Below are 22,399 nucleotides of genomic sequence, written 5' to 3'. Positions count from 1 at the left end.
TGAGAAAGGCCACCGGGAACCGGAAGTTTCGTGAGAGGCGCGTGCAGCCCGTAGCCCCTTGGCGTCGGTGTACGAAAGGAAGCCGAGGCGGCCGTGGAGGCGGGTTAGTGGCGTTGTCAGCGCGAGGGCGAGGGCGGGTGGCTTCTCTCCTTAAGGCACAACGCAGGTGGTTGCCTGTATGCGCCCAGAAAAGGGCACAGTCAGGTGGCCTGGTGAGCCTCTCGGACAAGGAATTCTGTTGAGAGGTTGTGCCACCTCCATTTAGGGGACTGGATATTCATAGTGGGGTCTTTGGCAGTGCCAGTCCTTCTTATCTGCCACTTTGTCATAATATAGGCTGCTTTCACAGGTAGCAGCATCAGGAGCTCATCCATAACTGCTTAATGTGGATCAGGGCCGGATTTAGGGTTGATGGGGCCCTAAGCTACTGAAGGTAACTGGGCCCTTTATATGTCCAGCTGTCCTTTGTCAACAACAAATTGCGGCTGTTTTTTGTGTTGAATATATGGTAATTTATGGACCTAAAAGGTATCTAAAGCCATTTGCACATGCAGAATGTAGGCACCCTATATACAGTATAGAAATGAGCAAACCAGTGATATTTTAGGGTAAGGGTACCAATTTTTTCCCCAATGAATCCAGGGACCCTTTTCAACTTCCTACTAAATACAGTCATACCTCGTGTCTTTTTGGCTTGCGAATGCGGCTTCACCACGTGTGTGTGCAGAAGCGTTCTGCGCGCTTCGCACATGCACAGAAGCACTCTATCGCACTCTGCACTTCCTCAGAAGCGCCACTCCAGTTGCGGACTTTTTGGGGTGCGAACGGCACCCCGGAACAGATTGTGCCCGCAACTGGAGGTACCACTGTAGATGAATTTTGTCAGGGGACTGATTTGTAAATCTTGGGACTGTCCCCGGGAAATGGGGATGTCTGGTAACCTTATTTTAGGGAGCGGGCTAGCAGGCAGGGCCTACTACATAGGAGCCTACACAACCCAAAACACTGTTGCTGTATGTAGGTTTTATTTTATTTGTGTTTTATCTTATATTATGGAAATTTACATCCAGGGTTTTTTTTCCATTAATTTTTTTGGGGGGCCCCCAAGAGAGGGGGCCCTAAGTTATAGCTTGTTTAGCTTATATGTAAATCCGGCACTGGTGTGGATAGTAAGCTTCCTGTTGCCTCCATTAATTCTCCATCCTCCATAGGACATTCTCACTGCCTTCTCCCTCAATGTGCATTTTTTTTCCTACCTGGGATCCTCCAAAAAGGAGAGGGTGTGAGAAAATTTGGGTTGAGGGAAGGGAGACAGGTGAGGAGGACAGTCACACCCTCACCATTTCAGGTCACTGGGAGTTATATTGATAGTAGTTTCTGTAGGTATTTGAGACATTTTAGTGATGATGAGCTGAAACATTGGACACGGCTCTGTGAAGAGTTTAATTATGCCCATTTTTAATTTCCAATCCCTTTTATGCACAAGGTTTCAGGCCTCAGTTAAGCCTGTTACAGCAAATCAAAGAAGCTACAGCGTCTGTTAGATAAATCTGTGCACCCGAGGAAGGGCATTCAGTAGCATCTCTAAAGTAATTTCATGTTAGTTTTAGATTGTGTTGGGCTGCAATCCTATACCTTCTTGCCTGGAAGAAAGTCCCATTGAACTCAGTGGGACTTAATTCTGAGTAGACATTGCACTGTTTTAGTAATATATTCTGGTGTTACAATGAAAAGGAACTTGTAAATTGCACATGAAGGGCTGGGATTTTTGAACCATGAAGTTAGAAAGTAAACCCACTGTCAGCTTTTAAAATTGAAAATTAGCAATCCGCAATCACCTTATTTTAGTAGCATGTACTGAATATAACACTTCGTAGGTGCTTTGTAATTGAAAATGTGAGAAATCAGTCGTGTGAAAGATAGACACCAGCCTAATTAAAACTTGCCGTGTATTTCTTCACTGTTTGTGTTAGAAATAAGGGAAATTTCTTTTCAGTAATGTAAAAAAGGAAACTAAAGTCTTGCATTATTAACTGTGTAATCCTGAGCATACTACTCAGAGGCAGTGCTTTCTTTCTGGGGGGACGCAGGGGTACACATACCCCTAAACATTTGTGAATCTAAGTTTGGCCTCATTGAGGGGCAGTATTTCAATATGAGTAGGAAAATGAGAGTACCCCTAAACATTTTTTTAGAAAAAAAGCACATCTCAGAGGTAAGTCTCATTGAGCTCAATTAGGCTTATTCCTTAGTAAGTGTGGGTAGGATTGCAGATAAAAGTTCATTTTTTAAGGGAGGTTCTTTTTATATCATGGCTAGTTCAAATTTCACTTTTCTGATTTCCCATATGCATTTTGGAAACAGTTCTTTCCTTGCATTAACTGAATGATAGGAGACTGTACCTCTAGTATTTCTACAATTACTGTACTTATATCATCTCATTGTGAGTCCATGAATTTAATCATGCAATTTAATTTATTTAAACATCTATCTGACTATTTAAAAGGCGCAGTGTGTAGGAAGTGTCAGTGAAAATCAGTTGTCCGGTTTTTTGTGAGTGGAAGCACTGCTTGCTTAATGCCATCATGGGGTACAACCCAAAAAGGCCATGGGCAGCTACCCCCCCCCCCCGGCCAAATCAAGTAAATCAAAAGAATGGTTTTCTACCTTCAACTGGTGGCAAGGATACAATGGGGAGAAAGACAGAGATACGATAAAGACATGGGCCAAGATCCAGAGAGCTACTTTTGCCATGCGAATCCTCCATGCCAAATCACCAAATTGCTTTCAAAAGTCCGACCAGTTTCAAAAGCTTCCACTTTCAAAAGTTAAGGAGGCCATTTGGGAAACACAAGTCTTAACCTTCTTTGGATATGTGGGAAAAGTTGGATGGTTCTTTGGACCCCAACTGTTATCGATGAAAGTTTGTTTCAGTCCCTTGTCTAAGGGATTCAGATGTGTTGCATCCACTGTGTGCCGTGGAAGAGCAACCCTTTTGCCGATGGATCTCTTTTACAGTTCTGTGGATTTGTGTGGCGTTTCTTGCACCCTTCTTACGGTAGCCTTCCTTATTGAAATTGTCCCCAGAATGATTTGTCTTACTGTTTATGTGTTTCGTTTCTTTAGGTTCTTGAAGAAACCGAACTTTACGTATCGCTGCAATATGGGCGTTAAAGGCTTGTATTCGTTTGTGACCAATGACTGTCCGGGTGCATGTACAGCGGTAAACCTGAAAGTAGTGGCAGAAGAGCACCGCAGCAAGTATCCTGGGTCTACTCCTGTCCTTGTGGTAGATGCCATGTGTTGTATTAAAAAGTGGTACACAGCAAAATCGTGGGTTTGTGGTGGCCAGTGGCGCGAATATCTTTCTGTACTGGATTGTTTCATAAACACCTTTACAGCAGCTGGTATCAAACTTGTGTTTTACTTTGATGGTTTGGTGGAGCCGAAAAAGCGAAGTGTATGGGTTAGGCGGAGATTGGATAATGGCAAAGAAATAGCCAAGATCTTTCGGTTCATCAAGACCTATAAGCAGCAGCCCGGGAGAGAAATGTTCTTTATTCCATCTGGGTTGGCTACTTTTACACGCTCCGCCTTGAGGACCCTTGGTCAAGAGACAATATGTTCACTGCGAGAGGCAGACTATGAAGTGGCATCTTATGCACTGCATAACAACTGCATGGGGATTCTTGCAGATGACACAGACTATCTGATTTTTGACACTGCTCCCTATTTTTCCGTCAAAGAGCTCCACTTCCACAGGCTAGATACAGTGATGTTCTCAAGGCAGAATCTCTGCAGCAGGTTGGGCCTCCATCCAACAGATCTCCCCCTTCTTGCTTGCATCCTTGGCACAGACATAGTACCAGAAAAGGTTATGGGACGTTTTCGGAATCAATGCCTCGCTTCATACTGTGCAAAAAGCCAGGGCTCTAATCAAAGGAGTAGCATGATTCTAGCCGTGGCAAACTATATTTCATCTATTTCGCGTTCATATGGTAGTTTGATAGCTTTAGCAGAAACGTTGCCTTTGGAATCAGACAAATCCCTACTTTGCAGTGGGATAGAGTCTTATCTCCTGCCTGGGCAGCAGTCTCCATGGCTTCCTTGTGACTTCTCACATCGCTCAGTGGCATCAGTCGAACAAGAAGTGCCCCTGTGTTTAGATCAGGAGATTCTGCAGGTAATTAAGCTCTTGAAGTTTCTTTTTGTATACTTATGAATGCCCTGTTGTACCTTGGACTTAGGCACACGTGTGTGATACATTAAAGGTGCTGACCTTTAAAGCCCTAAACGGCCTCGGTCCAGTATATCTGAAGGAGCGTCTCCTCCCCCATCATTCTGCCCGGACACTGAGGTCCAGCTCCGAGGGCCTTCTGGCGGTTCCCTCACTGCAAGAGGCCAAGTTAAAGGGAACAAGGCAGAGGGCCTTCTCGGTAGTGGCGCCCGCCCTGTGGAACGCCCTCCCATCAGATGTCAAAGCGATAAACATCTACCTGACATTCAGAAGACATCTGAAGGCAGCCCTGTTCAGGGAAGTTTTTAATATGTGACATTTTAGTGTATCTTTCATCTTTGTTGGAAGCCGCCCAGAGTGGCTGGGGAAACCCAGCCAGATGGGCGGGGTACAAATAAATTATTATTATTATTATTATTATTATTATTATTATTATTATTATACATGCATATTGTATTAGTATCATTTGCTTTATTACCTCAAGACACTTGTTTTTTGGAGAGGAGCTCATTTGCCCTTCTCTTGTGCTAAATCTTCTGTGGCATCCTACTGCTGTAAAACAGAAAAGAATCACAAATACCAAGTGACAGCAGTGAAAGCAAATAATATATCCGGTTCTCTTGTGAACAGATAGCTAAAGAAAAATTTGTGAGAGCTGAAAGTCGTGCGTACGCTTTCATGTGCAGCGGAGAGGATGAATGCAGCAACACTTTGGAAGATGAAGATGATACAGAGCTTCCCGGACAGGCACTTATCTTTCTCCTTGCCCGTCAGCATATCTATTCTCTTCTGCTGGAGTCTGCAAAAGGTAAACGCTGTGCTGGAATTTCAGTGCAATGTAACTGGTCCTACTGGATAGGGCTGAAAGGAATTCTAGTCCAAAACGTATGAAGGGCACCAGATTGTGAGCTGGGTCATATTTTTATTCACAGGCTTCTCAAAACATTTTGTTGAAATGTGAAATCTCCACATCCATTTTTGAGGGGCTCACATCTGTATGAAATTTAGGCCTTGATGCTGTAGGCATTCTACATGCAATTAGTAAGGAGAAGGCCATTAGAAATAATAAGAATAAGAACAGGGTGTACTTACATGTTGGTGCATTTTGAACCTTTTAAGGTGATTAGTTCCTCCCACAAGTGTGGTAATAAAACAGTCATGAAAGCTGTTAATGATCAGAAAGCAGAGCAAAACGGTTATGTTTAGACTAGCTTTGTAGGTTTTTTTAAAAAACACCACAGAAAGTTTGTGTTGTTTGGAAAAAAATGCGATGTTTTCTTCAGGGGTTGAAATAACTATTGTGAGTTAGGTTGGAGGATTGACCCCAAAGTGTTACCTCCTTTAAAAAAAAATAAAAACCAGTTATTCAGGCTGAACTGTAAGGTCATTGGCCAGTCAACACAGAAACAGAATTTAGAATATTCAAACCATTTATTTTTACTTAAAGCTTGCAATATATATATATAGCAGCTTAAACAATTCCATATGTAAAACAATGTAAACATTTGAAAATACAGTGGTACCTCGGGTTACGTACGCTTCAGGTTGCATACGCTTCAGATTACAGACTCCGCTAACCCAGAAATAGTACCTTGGGTTAAGAACTTTGCTTCAGGAAGAGAACAGAAATCGTGTTCCGGCGGCACGGCAGCCGCGGCAGGCCCCATTAGTTAAAATGGTGCTTCAGGTTAAGAACAGTTTCAGGTTAAGAACGGACCTCAAGAACGAATTAAGTACTTAACCCGAGGTACCACTGGAATTTCAAATATAAAAACAGGGAAGGATAGTTCCCGTACAGATATAGACTCAACAGTATATTGTTGCATCTGCCTGACCACTGTGGTTGGCCTGATCCTGCTAGGGTAGACAGTTCTGTATCTCAGGGTGAGGAACCTTTCCTTGCCAGAGAGCCAGATCTTTATCTCCTCCACCTCTGCCAAGCCAAAGTTGGCAGGTGAGCAGGGCCACCCACCTGTCAATCACTTGACATAGTGATGCCAGGTGTGGGACAGGTGGTTGGGGCTTCCTGAAAACAGGATTGTGGGCCAAATGGAGAGGCCTGGAGGGCCATGTTTGGTCTGTGGGCCAGAGGTTCTCCACCCTTGCTATATCAGAGGGACTTCCCTGCAAAAAAATTGTCTCATGGAGAAATATGAGAGTCTTGAAGATTTCATTTGTTTGTGGACAAATTGACAAAATGTGCAAAATATGGGAGCAAGCAGGGAAAGCAGAACTGGGGCAATTTAACAATATGCTAACCTAAAGGCTTCAAAGCTACCATGAAACTTGGTTCAAACATCCACATTCAAAACATGGTAGTAAACTAGCATGGGATTGCAACTTTTATTCAACACTGTCACAATAGCTTACATGGCTTGCCGAGGTAGGTAAGTCAGTGCCTACTTCTGTCTGTCTTGTCGTATCACAGCTATGCAACGTATAGAATTTGGGTATTAAATACAGTGGTTCCTTGGATATGGGATTGCAGCCTTTATCTATATTTTTGTGTGTTTAAAGAGTAAATGCTTCCAATTGGAAAATGTCAGTTCTCTTATTGGTTCATTGATCCAATTCTCTTTTCCTTAGATGTCAATGGAACCTACCCTGTAGTAAAGGAGTGGTTTGTGTATGCTGGGAATTCTCTGAAACAACCAGACTTGGTACAACCCAAGGAACTCCCAGGTAGAATGAAATTTCTTTTTGTATTGAAAACTGATAACTAAATACACAATACTTTGCTTTCAAATATATGCAGTGTGGATTTAAATGATATTTAAGATGATTTTGTTTCAGAGAGCCAGACAGCTTTGATAAAGCCACCCTACATAAATGCATTTATTTCAGAAACATGTAGCTTGCCAGAACGGCTTGATAGGCCCTCAGGGAGGCTTTTGACATCTAAAAACAACAAGCATCAACCATGAGAATTCAGTGGGTTAAAATACAGAAATACAGCACTGCAATAAAATTTAAAAATGGCAGCCGACACAATTTCCAGAGAAAATGTGAAAAAAGACCCAGACAGAATCCACTGTGAGTAAAACTTTGTTTAATACCACCCCAAGTCATTGGGAAAGGACTGTAATGTAGAGCAAATGCTTTGTCTGTGGAAAGTTCAATCCCTGACATCTCCAGGCTGGGAAAGGCCCTGGAAAACAAATAACAGTCAGCATTGATAATACTGAGCTAGATGGATCAATGGTTAGTTTTGCTGTTGGATGCTGCAGGTTGTTAAATTGCCTTCTTAAATTATTAAATTTATAGTATTGGAATGTGGTTTTGGAGTATGTTATTATATATGCTATTGCTTTTGTGGTGTATGGTTGAAATGCATCACGTTTCCTTTGCTGCATGCCATTTTCAGCATTATTTTTGTATGTGGAAAAGCAGCATACAAATAAAACAAATGAATGATTGATTTGGTATAAGGCAGCCTCCTATGCTACGTTAAGGAATATAGAAAAAGACAGCATAGACAGGCACATTCTTAACAAGAGTGAGTGAGCTTCATACTTCTTCATTCATTGATTGCATTCCTGCAAAGAGGTGGGAAGGGAAATATGAGGAGTGATTACATGGTGCAGATGAGAAAGAAGCAAAATAACCACTAGGAAAATAATCTACGCAGGATGTGAATGCACCCCAGTGCCAAAGTCTGCTCTAGCTGAATAATGTGGCTGAGACAGAAGAACTGTGCCTGTGTCTGCACTGCGCTAGCATGTTGTTGGGTTAGTTACATGTTAGATAGGTACAAATGCTGAAGAACCTGTGTGTCACCTGATCCTCAGGTGTGTACTGTTAGCTGTGCAGTCATCAAGTATCTCTACTGAATTTTGAGTGGGGTCAGGCATGGTGAAAGTGTAGAGTGGTTCCATCTCATTTTTCTCGCTTGCCAGCAGTACAGACGTAGAGTTGGGAGACAGAATTTTGCATCTCATAAGATGGAGGAGTTTCCTTCTTGGGCAGAGGCAGTGACATCAATCCATCACTCTCTAAACTTGCTTGTAAAAAGGATTATTTGGGCTGAGTTTAAGTATGAGAAATTTCAGCCAAAAATGTCCGGGAAGCAAGACTTTGTAATAGCACCATATTTGCTAGCAATTCAGTAATGAAAAGCTGTTTTATTTCAGTGCAGACTAGTAAGGAAGGGGAGAACTTACAAAGTTTATTTTCAGTAGTCTGTTCCAAAACAAATGTTTTTCTAAAAAAAACAGCTGTCCATATTTGTATGCCTTGAATTCTCTCATGTCGGTTTTATCTGCAGCATCAATCTGTAGCTCACCAAATAAGGAGGTTGGCAGTGTGTCACTTTCAAATCTAAAAATGCTTTGGTAGGAGGTTATTGACTGAAATGCAAAGTCAGGCTAGTAAAAACAAATGTCACATTCTGTTTACTTGTTTAAAGAGTATTTTTGGAACATATAAATGTTCACCTATGTATTTCATCTACATTTCTTTTTTAAGGAAAATAAAGATAGGTATGAAATCTTGCATGATTGAAATGAATAATTCAATACTGTCACAGTTTTTACTCTGTTTACCTTTTCAGATCTTTTATAAATGTGTGAATTTTCTCCAAAAAGATCCAAGTATGTTTTCATTTGGATCTGTGTAGGTGTTGGTAACTTATACTTGAAGGTTAAAACCTAGTCAAGGACGATTGAAGAATAGTATTTTTGAGAGATGCAGGAGTGCTTAGACTGCCTTCAAATGGATTAGTTGTGTTGACAGGGTGGTGGTCTATAGGCTGTCCCCCACCCCACCTCTTTCTCATTGCCTGCCCATGAGAATAAAACACATGTTTTGGAGCACCGTCTCCCTTCATGCTGTTGCCATGTTGCGAAAGCCACTACATTATTTGTGTGCTCTGAGATATCTGGCAATTCACTCTCCATGTTAAAGAACTGTTTGTAGATCTTCACAATAGAGGATCGGAAGTCCACTCATCTAGAGGTCCCAACCGTGGTAGCCATGCTTCAGGCACAGTGGGCTGAAGGGGAAGAGCTTCCATAAAAATTCTGCTCTCTGCACGCATGGATTGCAGGTTTAGAGAACATCACTGTTGCAGAACTGTAAAGGATGTATTGGGGCTTTACTGGGAACAGGCATATTTACATCAACTTTTGTTTATATTTAGGGCAATCCTTTGTATGTTTTATTGGAAGTAAGTTCTTACCATATTCACTAGGAAGTAAGCTCCACCAAGCTTATTAAGAGTTTGGAGTAAACATGCTTAGGATTGTATTATAAAACATTAAATGATTGCTGGCTTTACTCATTTCAATGGAAGTTTATCACACTGAGTCTTTATGGCGCTCTTTTCAGTTTTCCCCTGGTGTGAGTAATATCCAGATAAGCTATGCAGATTACACCCATTGAACTCATTGCACTTTCATTATTTTTCTCATTCAAGTCTAAGGGAGGTTGTCTAAAATAAGGTCAACAGCTTACAGGATTTCCTAAATAAAGCTCAACAATCTTGGGGGTTTCATAAAAAAAGCTCATCAATTTTTGGGGTATCCTGGAAATATGGCAGTATATATAAATATATATATATATATAAAGTGGGACATTGAACTAGCAGACTACTCAATTTGTGGGCAATTGAAACGCTTCTAGAAAATTGTATTCAGTGGTATTGCTCAAGCACCAATTTTCTCCAAATTTGAGAAGCCATTCTTCAGAAATTTAACACTGAGAATATATGAAAGAAAACCAACATGAGGGTGATGGACAAAATATTTATTTTCTGTTTTGTCTCCCTGGGCAAAAGCACCATTTGGTTAGTGAGTTTTGTTGGCCAAATAAACAAACATTTATTTCACGCCCTGTTTGACACTTCAACACTATAGTCATTTATAGTGGCCAAGTGGTTCACCCAAAGGAATGCAACTCCTGTTTGTAAATAAAAAGGAAAGGCAGATGTGTTACCATCTTAACTCATCTTAAAACTGACACCTTTGTCTGTCTGAAAGGCTGGGGAAATAGTTTTATGGCAGTAATTTATCTAAATACAGCTTTCTAAACATTGTATTTGTATTTCATACTTTATATAACTCACTTTGATAGTTGAGGAAAAGTAATGCAATAGCAATCAAGTTTTTGGTCACTGGCAATAAGATATAAGACAAGTAGACATGGATGCATTATGACTTTGCATGCTTTCATTCTTGCCAGGGAATAAAATAATAAACCCTGTTGTCCTTCACTGTTAACATGATGCACAAACAAGTTTTCATTTCAAGAGACAGGCCTTCCAGGTTGCAGCATGGTTTGAATAACAGCAGCACACCAAACACAGAGGTGACATGCTGGAGTGGAGACATTTAAATGGGTCCTTTTGGGAGTGCTTGCGCACTGTTTGGTGCTCGGGTTGTAGGAGCCTAAAATATTCAAGAAAAGGGAAGTGAAAGGATCATATCATCGTTGCTATACATCTATCTTTGTTAAACTTGCAGCTGAGTGAAGTTTTTCACGTGTGCAAACAAATCCATTGTATAAATAGCACAGATTTTTCAGCCCTGTAATCCTGTACAACTGCAAGATGCAATTTCCCCCTCTATGAAATCTTATAGAGATCCAGGGCAGCTGTCGGAGTCAGAGTGGCAATATCTTTTATGTGTCGTAAATCTTGATTCTAGGTATAAGTCATTAATATTTGCATTATAGCCGAGGGGAGCATTGTTTTTGTTTGTTATTTATGGTGCATATTTTTGTGTTTTTATATTGTAAACCAGGCTATGATCTTTGGATAAAGGAATTTAACTAATTATAATAATAATAATCTCAAAAAGGTGAGTAATTCCTGTTAAAACTTAGTTACAGCTTTCTTCTGCAGTGTTTGAAATAGTGGCTTTCTTTTCTAGGTGGCACTCCTAGTTTGAGATCCCTGTGGCTCAGCAGCGGACCCGAGACTGAAAAGCTACGCCATTGGACATTTCTGGCATGCTTTCAACTGCAAGAAATAGCAGAGGAGATCCTGGCTCTGGAAGCTTCTGTTGCTGTTGTCTGCTGCTTGTTACTGTACCTCTTCCTACAAGTAAAGATAATCCTACTTTTGTGACTTCCCTTACTTCTGCCTGCAGCAGATCTATACGGATTAGTAAAGGGGTAGCCAACACGGTATCCTTGTGATGTGTGGACCACAATACGCAACATTGCTAACCACTGGCCATTCATGTAGGGGCTGATGCAAATTGTAGTCCACAACATTGCAAGGCTTTGGCTATCTATAGATTAGGACAAATATGTTGCGAGATTGATTTTTTTTGGGGGGTGGGAGGGAGAGAGACGGTTCCCAAGGCCTTTGCGAGATTGATTTAACTGACGATGATGAAGTTCTTCTCTAGGAAGTCATTCTAATGGTCAAACTGCCATGGAAATAGATTGAGCTTTCGTAACAAAAAAAGAGCAAATCTTTGTCTTTCTGGAAGATAGTGATGACAATCCAGAAAGCTACTTAAGGTTAAACTTCCCTGGGTTTCCAAAGCAGCTTGACCTGCAGTGTGAACAGAGGCTGCTATTTGAAAATTACTGAAGTACAGTAAACCCACATCTTACACACATTTAACCTACGCAATTTCAACCCTATGTGGTTGAATGAGGACTGGGGAGGGGAAAGCTCAGAGGTGGGATTGAAGCTTGAAACCCCAAGTGGACGTGGCGCGAAAAGAGCTTTTAAGCTCTCGGCCATTCTTCCTGGGAAAGTCCAGCACAGCACTACTTAATTCCTAGGAAAAGAGATGCGAGGAACTCTCCGAATGGAGGCACACTTTGTTATCTGGAAATCCTTTTCCTTAATCACTGATTGCTCTCTGTGTGTAATAACTCAGTGGGGAAAGAATGTACCCTTTACATGCTCAGAGGCACTGATTCTTCCCATCTTTCAGGGTGGGTCCTTACGTACAAGGCCTGACTCGCCTTTAGAAGTCGTTTTTATAGTAATAATTCAAAACTAACTTTAAAATAGACACAGATATCCATCAAAGCAGTTTCCCAACGGTATAAATCCCCGTAGCCTGCAGCGAAGAGGCAACTAAAGGAAATTGCTGTCACATGAGCTTTTGTTCCTTCCTTTGTCCCTCTCATTCAGATCCGATTGCTTAAATTTCATCGGCTTTCTATCCATGTTTCTATTAATTTAATCAAAACATTAAGGAAGTTATTAAGAAAAAGGTAAACCCCTTTCCCCTCAAGCTTCAGTGCGGCATTGCATGAAATAACTGTACTGATTAACAGAGCAAAGAAGCAGTCCTTTGTATAGTAGTTGTACAGTTGTTCAAAAGTAGTATTTGATGGATTGCACCTAAAATGCTTGAAGCAAATTATTATAGCATAAGCATGCCATCTGTCTGCGAATTCCCAGAAACCACCAAAAAAAGCTTCAAGTCAAACTCAGAAACCCCCTTAAAAGCCTGTAAGAGGTGATTCCTGCTTTGCAGGGGGTTGGACTAGATGACCCTATGGACCCTTTCCAACTCTGCAGTTCAATGCTTCTATGATTCCATGCTTTATAATTGGCAAAGACACAGCAAGTGGTTTGTTAATTGCACCCAAGTAAGTTTTCCCAACTTAAGCGCAAATCCTGTCTTTTCTCAAATGTAGGAATAGGAGAAAAGGCGCAGCGTTACGGAAGGCCAATGGGAAGTGTGAATGTCTCTGTGGTTCATTATAAAATCATCAAAGAAGACGGGAGAGAGGGAACCTTTAAACTGATCCTTGAGCGCAGGGTGGTGAAGTTGGTGGAAGTCGTGCAGAGGAGCTGAAGTTGCGAAAGCAAATTGCAAATGGTGTTTCAAAGAACTGCAGATGAATAAGGCCATGGTGCAAGGCTGGCATTCCTGTAGCAAGGAATTTAGGTAATGGGGGAAGGTATGAACTTTTTACATAGCTCTGAGCTAAGCTTTCCCCCCTAGGTTGACAGCCTCTCCTTGGAAGACTTGAACGCATTTCTAGCTCAAACTCTGTGCCTCGAGGGGAAGTCGGCTGCTCAGCTTGCAAACTTGCAGGTACAGACATGACTCATTTACTAATGCAATACCAGTGGTAACCCCTAGATGAGCAGCACATCGCTTTCTCTTTGACCTTTACTCTCACTCAGTGGTATTGAGGAGATTAGATTTAAGGGGCAGGGTGCCATTCAGTTATCTTAGTTTATTTGCACTCTTTCGTTACATAGACAAGGATTCAAGCCCAAGCCCCTATTCCAAAGATTCAATGTGACCTGCCACATTTAAACCTTCAGCTTTTCTCTTTACTGCCACCCCAAAATAACTGCCTTTCGTCTGCTCAGCCATGATCTCATTCAAGCGCTTCCCCCCCCCCCCATCAACTTGACGCTGCCTCCTGCTTGCTGTCAAATTAGAGATGCCATGGAATATTCAGATCCCTTCATTTTCCTGGCTTGCCTAGCTCCTTATAAGCCTCTTAACGATGGTATAGTGATCTAAATGATGCTGATTATCTAGACCATATCACTGGGACACGGGATTGAGACTGCTTTGGTCACCTTGGCTGATAACCTACAATAGGAATTGGAGGGGGGCGGAGCGCATCCCTCTTAGTTCTCCTGGACCCTCTTGGTGGCTTTTGATGCCATCCACCATGGTAAATTTCTGGATCGCCTAGCTGGATTGGGCCTTGGGGCCTGTATTAAAATGGTTCTGTTATGGGACTGCAGTCCTTGGCATGCAGTTTCTCTCAGGGTTCTGCCTTGCTTCCAGTGTTATTTAATACCTATACAAAACCACTTGGGAGTTTTGGATTAACTTGTCATCAATACGCTGATGATACTCCACTTTATAGCTCCTTGCCATCTATGGCCAAAGAAGTAGCTGGTATCCTTGAGCCTTGCCTAGATCTCTTAGTGAGCTGGAAGAGAATGAACAAGCTGAGATTTAATCCAGACAAGATGGTCATACCGTTGGTCAGTAGAAAGACTGACTTTGGAATTGGGATTCAGCTTGTTCTGGGAACGATTGCACTCGCCCTGAAAGATCAGCTTCCTAGCTCAGAGGTGCTTCTTTATCCTGTGCTATCCCTGGATTCCTGGGTTGTATTTGCACAGTTACATTCATCCCTTAGACCTATCACATTTAGACTACTTTAGTGTGTTCTATACAGGGCTGCCCTTGGAGATCATCCAGAAGCTTCAGATGGTTAGGCTGCACAGTATCAGGAACATAGTACTCTGATACTGAAAGTTCAGCACTGGTTAGTGGTTACTGATTGTTTTTCAGGCTCCATTTCCCTCGGAGCAACAGTCTTTCCCTACTCTGCAATTTGAAATGGCACAACTTTTTAATTTAATTTTTAATAGTGTAACTACTTGTAATGTTTTAAAGGCAGCTTTATTGTTGGTTCCATGTTGTTTGGCTATTTTTATTGTTTTTGACCTGTTGCACACTGCCCTGGTGGTTTACAGAAAGCGGGTATAAGAATATTAAGAATAAATAATGAAATTACATTGAAGCCTTTGCCTTTAGTATTCAAAGGAGGAAAAGAAGGACAATCCTGTAGAGAGAGTACAGGCTTGGATTTGAACACTCAGTTCTTAATTTAGCCACGAAGCCTATATCTCCATAAAAAGAAAAGTTACCCATGTTGACCCATAAGAAAGATTCCAGGAGCTTGCATGCTATTTTGTTATGTTTTGATTAGCCCAATAAAAGTTATAGATAATATGGATTTTGGAATGTATCTCTATAGCTCTCAGCGAATTGACATAGTTTTAAGGAGAGTCACAAGCTCTTCCCTCTCCCTCCTTCTTTTAGGAATAACAATTCTGCTTAGCAACTACAGAGTGTTACACATTGCTCTCTGTTCCACTAGTTGGGTGGAAAGCCCCCTGCCACTGCCCTCTCTGTAAATAATGACAGGACCTTCCTTTTTTCAGTAAGCAGCCTGGTGTATAAAGGAAGCAGCAAGAGACTTCTAGTCAAGTGACCATAGACTATTCCTGAATCAGCATTGCAATACTTAATATATTGGTTGTATAAACTTAAATGGAAAATCAGCTTCCTGTTTTAAAAAACAAAACAACTTATTTGCAAGGAATGTGTATAGAATATGATGTTGCTTGAAATTCAAGCAGTCTGTGCCATAGTTATTTAAATTTTTACCCAGGGCACGTGGCTTTGTTTTATGGTAAACAAGCTGTGGTTTTTATCCCTGCCTCTGTAGCAGCTGCAGGCATATGCTGCATACAGGGGAAGGAAGTTTTAAACATGGGTGGGGTTCTTTACTGAACAGCCTCAACTTGTGGAATTTAAGGTTGCTTTGAAGAGACACACAGGGCTATTTTAAATACTCCCTCTCCTGATAAAAAGGTAAATGAGCCACATGCAGGTCGTGTGTCTGTGCCATTTCCCATTGTTGGCTGGCGTATTTACACTGGAATTCCATGCATGCTCCGCCTGCCTTCTGGGTCTTGTTGGTACCTGCCTTGTTCCCCCCAGCTAAAGAAACAGAATTTGGGTTTTTTGGCATTCACGTCTTCTGCATTCATCAAAGTATTTTTATGCCCTGCAGAATTTGCATTACATCTGCATAATGTAGGAGAGAAAACGGAACACTATAATTAAACCAGCGTAGCTGCTAGCCAAAGGAAAATATTTATCTTTGTGGAAAAATATCACACACGAGCACAGGATTTTCTGTTTCAGAATCTTGAAGGGCCTGGCTTCATGGCCTTATGCCATAAAAGAAATAATAATAATAATAATAATAATAATAATAATAATAATAATAATAATAATAAAGCAAATGGACCACAAACATGAAATGCTGACATATTTTATAGATGTGTTTATGAGCACTTTTAAATAGATTTGAGGACGGATCTGAAGCAACGTTTATCTGAATGACTTTCCCTAGCTGTATGAGTGTTTGATGTCTTGTCTCAATTAGAGCAGAATATTATGTGAACAATCTCACTTTGGTGCTTACTATTTTGTTTGTTTGTTTGTGTGTGCACGCGCATGTTTCTGTGGGCACTTCTAGGCCAAAAAAATACCAATTTTAGGATATTCTTGTATGTTTGTCTCAATGTTCTGATGGCCCCCAAAGATGCCCATGTGCAAGACTTATCATATCCCTGCTGGAAAGACGCTTTTAAAATTTTATTTTTTCAGTGCAAGGAACTAAACAAGATATTGTCTATTTTTATTGCATAATGTATTTTATGGATAAGTATTCAAATTTAATAAATAATGATAGAAGAGAAATGAATATTTATGTAGCAAGTAGCTCAATAAATTCCATATGAAATTACTAACTTGTATTAAAATAAGAGATAAAATATTCACAATCTTTTTTTTATTTATGATAAATTTATTTGTTCTCCCCTTCTGTCTTTTCAAGTTTTTATTACAATTAAAAGAAAAGTCAGAATGTATTGCAGACCATAGGATTTATTTTAGCTCTACTCTGCTTTTGACTTGCTAGTAAGCTAGAAGGAAAAAGAAAGAGAATAGCCAGGTCTGTATGTACCAGAACTCAGTAAATCTTTCGTTCCATCTTAGGTTGCAATCAATAGGACTTCTGATAGTAGGGGAGCATTTTTTGGTGAGAAATTTGTGGTATAGTGTTGGGATATGGTTCTTCTTGAAGATGATTCTCCTGTAGTTCCGAATCGACATGTTATCACTCCCACAAAAGGGTTGGTGATGGTGGGCTATTTCAAAATGGTCACCATCTCACTCGGAAAATTGGCAATATCTTCCTCATGTGCTACTGGATGGTACAGAATCATTCATGACTCCGCCTTAATGCCGTGCTTTTTAACTTTACAATGGGTTTTGATGGATATAATCTGTTGTCAGTGCTTCCCTCCCTAGAAAAATAGGTGCCAGTATTCACCATGAAGTTGTTATAGTAAGTGCCTCACTTTTAAACAACAACAAAAAGAGGTGCTAGTACTGCGTGCCCTTGAGTACCCCCTGGAAAAAAGCACTGTTTGTTGTTATGATGGTAAGTGCAAACATTAGAAAGGGGGCATAAATATCCCCAAGAAGAAATGTGTCCCTATGTCATGCCACAAACTTGCCACGGAACACATAAATCTAATCAATTGTTCCTTGACTGAACAGGCATGTACAGAATTGTTGCTGCAAATGAGTCAAATGACACCCATCAACGCTGGTCAGTGTAGTGCTTTTGATTTGAGCAATTCCAAGCTGTTGAATCTGCTGCATTATTGATAGTAAATGTCAAAATGGTTGTTCTCCCTATGAAAATACACACAAGCTTTATCCCGTTTGTAAAAAAAAAAAAGTCGAAATGGGTTCAGGAAAAGCAAAGCAGTAAACTCATAAATGTATCTCATAAAATGATCACTAGCTTCAAATGGAACTCTTCAAGGTTTTAAATAAGTTTTGCAGTGTGAACCTAAACTATAAAAAATGGTTGACACTCTTAAATCCCATAGAAATTTATGAGACTGAAGCAGTTCTCTGTGCACAATTCCTCCTTGATTTTACTACGGTTTAGGCGTGCTTTAATAAGGCACTATTCAGAATGGCCATAGTTGTCAAAAATAACCCTGTGAATACAGAATCAAATACAGTAGCAGTATTTTTAAATATTATGCTCTTGATCTAAAGAGTGGTGTAACAAGTGCATGGAGATAATATTTTCTTCCTCACGATTCTGAAACCAGAGAATGAAACTGAACGGTGGGAGATTCAGGATAGACAAAAAGAAGCAGTTCTTTACACAGTGATTAGCTAACTGACATTTGCTTCCATAAAATAATCATCACCAACTTAGATGGCTTCAAAAGGAAATTAGACAAATTCACAGAGGATAAGGTTATCAGTGGCTACTAGTTATGATGGCTTGAATGCTACATCCAGAATCAGAGACAACCTCACCTGTCACTGGGAACAACTGTGAAAGATGGCAATTGCCTTCTTGTCTGTTTATGGGCTTCCCATAGCATCTGGGTAGCCACCGTAGGAAAGAGCACACTAGCAGTTTTTTTTTTTCCAAACAGCACCCTCCCTTCCTATTCCTTGCTTGCTGTATAACAAAACACTTTCAAAATCCAGAGAAGCTTCAGAAGCAGGTATGACGCAAGATTTGCTCTTTTAAATAAACCAGACTATATGTATTAAACCTGAGCACACTGAAAGAATCCCTTTCAGGTCCTAGCCTATGTTTTCTTTATTTTGCCTTAAAAAGAGAGAAGAGATCATTCTGAACAAATTGTTATCAAATTACAACTGTAGTCATCATGATTAGGAAGGTAAGTTGGGTGTGTAACTGTAGGCAATTTACTGTGCAGTCCTCTGCACTTCCATTGATAAACAAGTCCCATTGAGTTCAGTGTGGCTCACTTCCAGATCAGTGAGTGTAAACCCTGAGGATGAGTCCCATTTAGCTCAGTGGGACTTGGAACAATTACCTGTTGGATTGCACAAACAATGATTCAAATGAGTGGAGCCCATTTCAGGTTTACTCCTTGCCAAATCCAATGGCGAAAATAGGGGGAATGAGAGCTTCAGAAGGCTGCCCTACAAAGCCCCGATGGAGGAAACTAGCAACTGCGGGAGAGTTAACATTCCCTGTTAAATATTATCCTGACTTCTGGTGTGATTGGTATGTAATGGCTAGGTTGAAGAAATTCTGAAAAGCATTCTTTCTTCAGGCTAATCTTAAAAAGATCATATGAAGAAGGAAGATGTGTTTACCTGGTTAACTTATAGCTAAGCCATGTCCTGTTTAAGAGGTGACCTGCATCCTTAAGTGGCAGGTGCTGCCTAGACTTGGGTGTAGGATGGCAGCGGCGGGGGGTGGGGGGAGAAGGAGCCTGCAGTAAGGATGCCATGGCACCGGCACCTCCTTCTCAACTGCTCTGGTTGCTCCCCCACTCCCAAGTCTGCACCTGCTTGTCCATGCTTTGTTACTGATGGAATGCATGTTCATCTGCCTAGGGGTTCAGGTGGAAGGCCAGTAGTAAACTTGAAAAAGAATGAACAATATATGGGGCAGAATCCATTTTTTTCCTCCCCTCCAGCACTGATTGTACATCCTCTCTGGGTGGCTTTCACAATAAAATCTAACAAATAAAACAAGGAAATTGAAAAACAAAATAGAATTATTGCCGTAACAAAGGTCTGAGAAAATAAAAGGGCTTATGGCTGGCGCAGTGAAGGCAGTCAAGTGGATGGCATAGGACCCTCCTTCGGGAGAGGATTTCATAAACAGGATGCCATCAATGGGAAGGCCCTCTCTTCAGTTGTCACACACCTTGCTTCTGATGATGAGATCCCTGGAAGAGGGTCTTGGATGATGATCTCATTGGACAGGCAGGCATCTGAGGGTGAGGGTGAGGCAGAGGCAAAGGCGCTGAAGGCTTGAAGCCAGAGGCTGCTATGCTTTGTGGAAAGAGCTGAATTTAAAGCTCATGGCTGATCTGTAGAAAGGTCACTTTGCTAGTAGTAAGGGCCACACTATGAACACAGAGTATGCTCACTCAAATATTATTTACAAGAAAGCAGTGCAGAAACTATTTGTGTACCCCATCCAAACTAGCAAGTCAGCATTTGTGCTATGTGTGCTACAGTTTCTGTACTGAAGTGTATAGTGAGATACTGTAATCCCTGATGGCATTGAAAGCTGTAAAGCTATCCCATAGCCCTTTGGTGATTGTGTCTTCAAAGCATTCTGCCTAACTTTGACAAAGGGGGCACTGTAGACTCTGTTTCTGTGTTTGGGGATGAAAATGGAATTGATCCCTGCATCTATGAAGTTCCATGCTTAGTTTTTGTTGTGTGCAAGTAGTCAAAGGATGCAAGCTGGATCTTCAGCACTATTCTAGGATGAGACATATATGAGTGGGGACAATAAGGCTTTCCATTATGAATAAAGGGACCCCTGACCGGTAGGTCTAGTCATGGACGACTCTAGGGTTGCGGTGCTCATCTCGCTTTATTGGCTGAGGGAGCCGGTGTACAGCTTCCAGGTCATGTGGCGAACCAGAACAGCACACGGAAACACCATTTACCTTCCTGCCAGAGCGGTACCTATTTATCTACTTGCACTTTGATGTGCTTTCGAACTGCTAGGTTGGCAGGAGCAGGGACCAAGCAACAGGAACTCACCCCATCGCGGGGATTCAAACTGCTGACCTTCTGATCAGCAAGCCCTAGGCTCTGTCCTTTAGACCACAGTGCCACCCGTGTCCCAATTCCATTAGAGGACTACAAAAACCAGTGTGGTGTAGTGGTTAAGAGCGGTAGTCTCGTAATCTGGTGAACCGGGTTCGCGTCTCCGCTCCTGCACATGCAGCTGTTGGGTGACCTTGGGCTAGTCACACTTCTTAGAAGTCTCTCAGCCTCACTCACCTCACAGAGTATTTCTTCTCCATATGAAAGCTAAGTTTCATGCTCCCAATGACGTGCTGAGATATTGACTAACATGAAGAACCCACCAAGTTGTGGTGATCTGAGACGCACTGCAGAGGTGCGTCATACTTTTTCCAGGACATGCTTAGCTTGAGCTAGACACTTGTCTGTGATGTGTCAGAGAATTCAGATAGCTAGTCCCTATGCCAAAAAGAAAAAAACGCAGTGCTGAGAACTGATTCAAGAATTTTGAGTTCTTTCTGCTTTTAAAATAGCATATTCTCCACTCATCTGCCTTGACTGTATATTACCAGCAGAAGCTCTTATTTTTAGTGCTGAAGAGAAGAGCAGTGGGAGTCCACATATTTTGTGGCTTGTTTCTGTCTCTCTATCTGCTACAATTAATTTGAGAAAATTATTTAACTGTGGCTTCTCAACCCCCAGCAAATGGCAATACATTTTAGTGTCCCCCAGTACAGCATGATTCACTTACTAGAGTGCGGTGACTTAAAGGGACACCAATGCGGAGTATATTGCAGTGAAGATAAGATATTGCTCACAAACTCCCCCTTCTCACATACTTGCAGATTGTATCTTTTTAGTTCTAATTTTAGCTTTGTGAAATTAACAAAAGTGAAGGAGCCACCTGTGTGGACCCTTTGAAAGTTATGGTTCAGGTTGCTATCGCGCCGCACAAACTTGCCAACAACATAAAGCAGGCCCAAACAGACATTCAATTAAGGTGCTATGGGCAAGACTGGTCTCAAAACAAATGGTGCCCCAGGCAAGGAGCACACCCAGATTTCCCCCTCCATCTAAATACCTTATTTCTTATTGTGTTTCTAGCCCATTTCACAACTCTGATCCACTATCTACATCGTATAAGTCAATGAAAATGCAAGCTAGGACCTGTAAAACTGTATTTGCTCATGCCATATAAATTTTCTGTATTAGTTGTTTCAGCTGCTGAATGACTGCGCCTGGCCTTCTTGTCACCCAATATCCCAGGTGGTCGCCTGGCCCTAAATCTACCCATAAGCATATCGCAATCATGCCATGAATGGCTGCATGTGAATGGTTTAATGACGAGACCACCGTATAAGGACTTCCTGCATAGCCCATACCTTCTAGCCTGATTTGAAAACATTTACACAGAAAGCATCTCTAGTACATTCATAGACTCTATACGAAGTAAAAGAAAACTGTGACACTCTGAAGAGCTTTATTGTGATAGCTATTAGGAACTAATCACATGTATGAAATAAAGGGCCTTGCAGAGGTACTGCCACTAAAATAAAGCTAAAGTTCAAGGTGTATTTGGAACAAGATCTGCAACACTGCAATTATTTGCTTTCTTGTTAGCCTTAGTTCTTATCTTGTTTAATTTGATTTATGCTGCATTATATATGCCTGTTCTTTTTAATGCTTTATTTGTCAGGAAACACAGTACCACATCCGTCAAGAGCAAGGTATTGTTAAGTGTAAAATATTATTTCCTTTATTGGGTAACCCTTCTAGGTGTGTTGCACCTGAGCAGATGGTCAACTTGCTCAAGGTATTTTTGAGAGTTTGCATTAGTGTTTTATAGATATCTAAAGTGATGTGGACAGGTATTCTCTTTCATTTTAAACCCAGATAAGTTTTACATGGAAAAGATTTTGCTTGTACTTTTCCTTGCAGGGCTGATCATTTTGTAATTTTGTAACTAATACGTTAACTTTAACCAATCATACTCCGTACCAGCAAACACCTGCCTGCCTCCTTCAGTTTATAATAAAACCACTTTACAATGTATATTCATTGTGACATTATGAAA

At 41.1% G+C, this 22,399-nt stretch overlaps 1 protein-coding gene across 5 annotated transcripts in view; it reads left to right on the top strand.

Moving 5' to 3' along the window:
- Positions 1-22,399, top strand: part of FAM120B (family with sequence similarity 120 member B) — a 36,546-nt gene continuing 14,147 nt past the window's right edge. For 2 of the 5 annotated variants that reach the window (XM_028723965.2, XM_077925804.1), the window contains exons 1-6: positions 1-103; positions 3,127-4,183; positions 4,868-5,045; positions 6,824-6,919; positions 11,104-11,276; positions 13,153-13,245. In XM_028723965.2, coding sequence (XP_028579798.2) covers positions 3,164-4,183; positions 4,868-5,045; positions 6,824-6,919; positions 11,104-11,276; positions 13,153-13,245 — 1,560 coding nt within the window. In that variant the 5' untranslated portion in view covers positions 1-103; positions 3,127-3,163. The other 3 variants (XM_028723969.2, XM_028723966.2, XM_028723967.2) reach the window with 3 other exon arrangements.

This window comes from Podarcis muralis, chromosome 3 (genome assembly GCF_964188315.1).
Source record: "Podarcis muralis chromosome 3, rPodMur119.hap1.1, whole genome shotgun sequence".
In the NCBI taxonomy this organism is placed as follows: Eukaryota; Metazoa; Chordata; class Lepidosauria; order Squamata; family Lacertidae; genus Podarcis; species Podarcis muralis.
The sequence above is the reverse complement of the archived record's forward strand: the minus strand, read 5'-3'. Positions and strand labels throughout refer to the sequence as shown.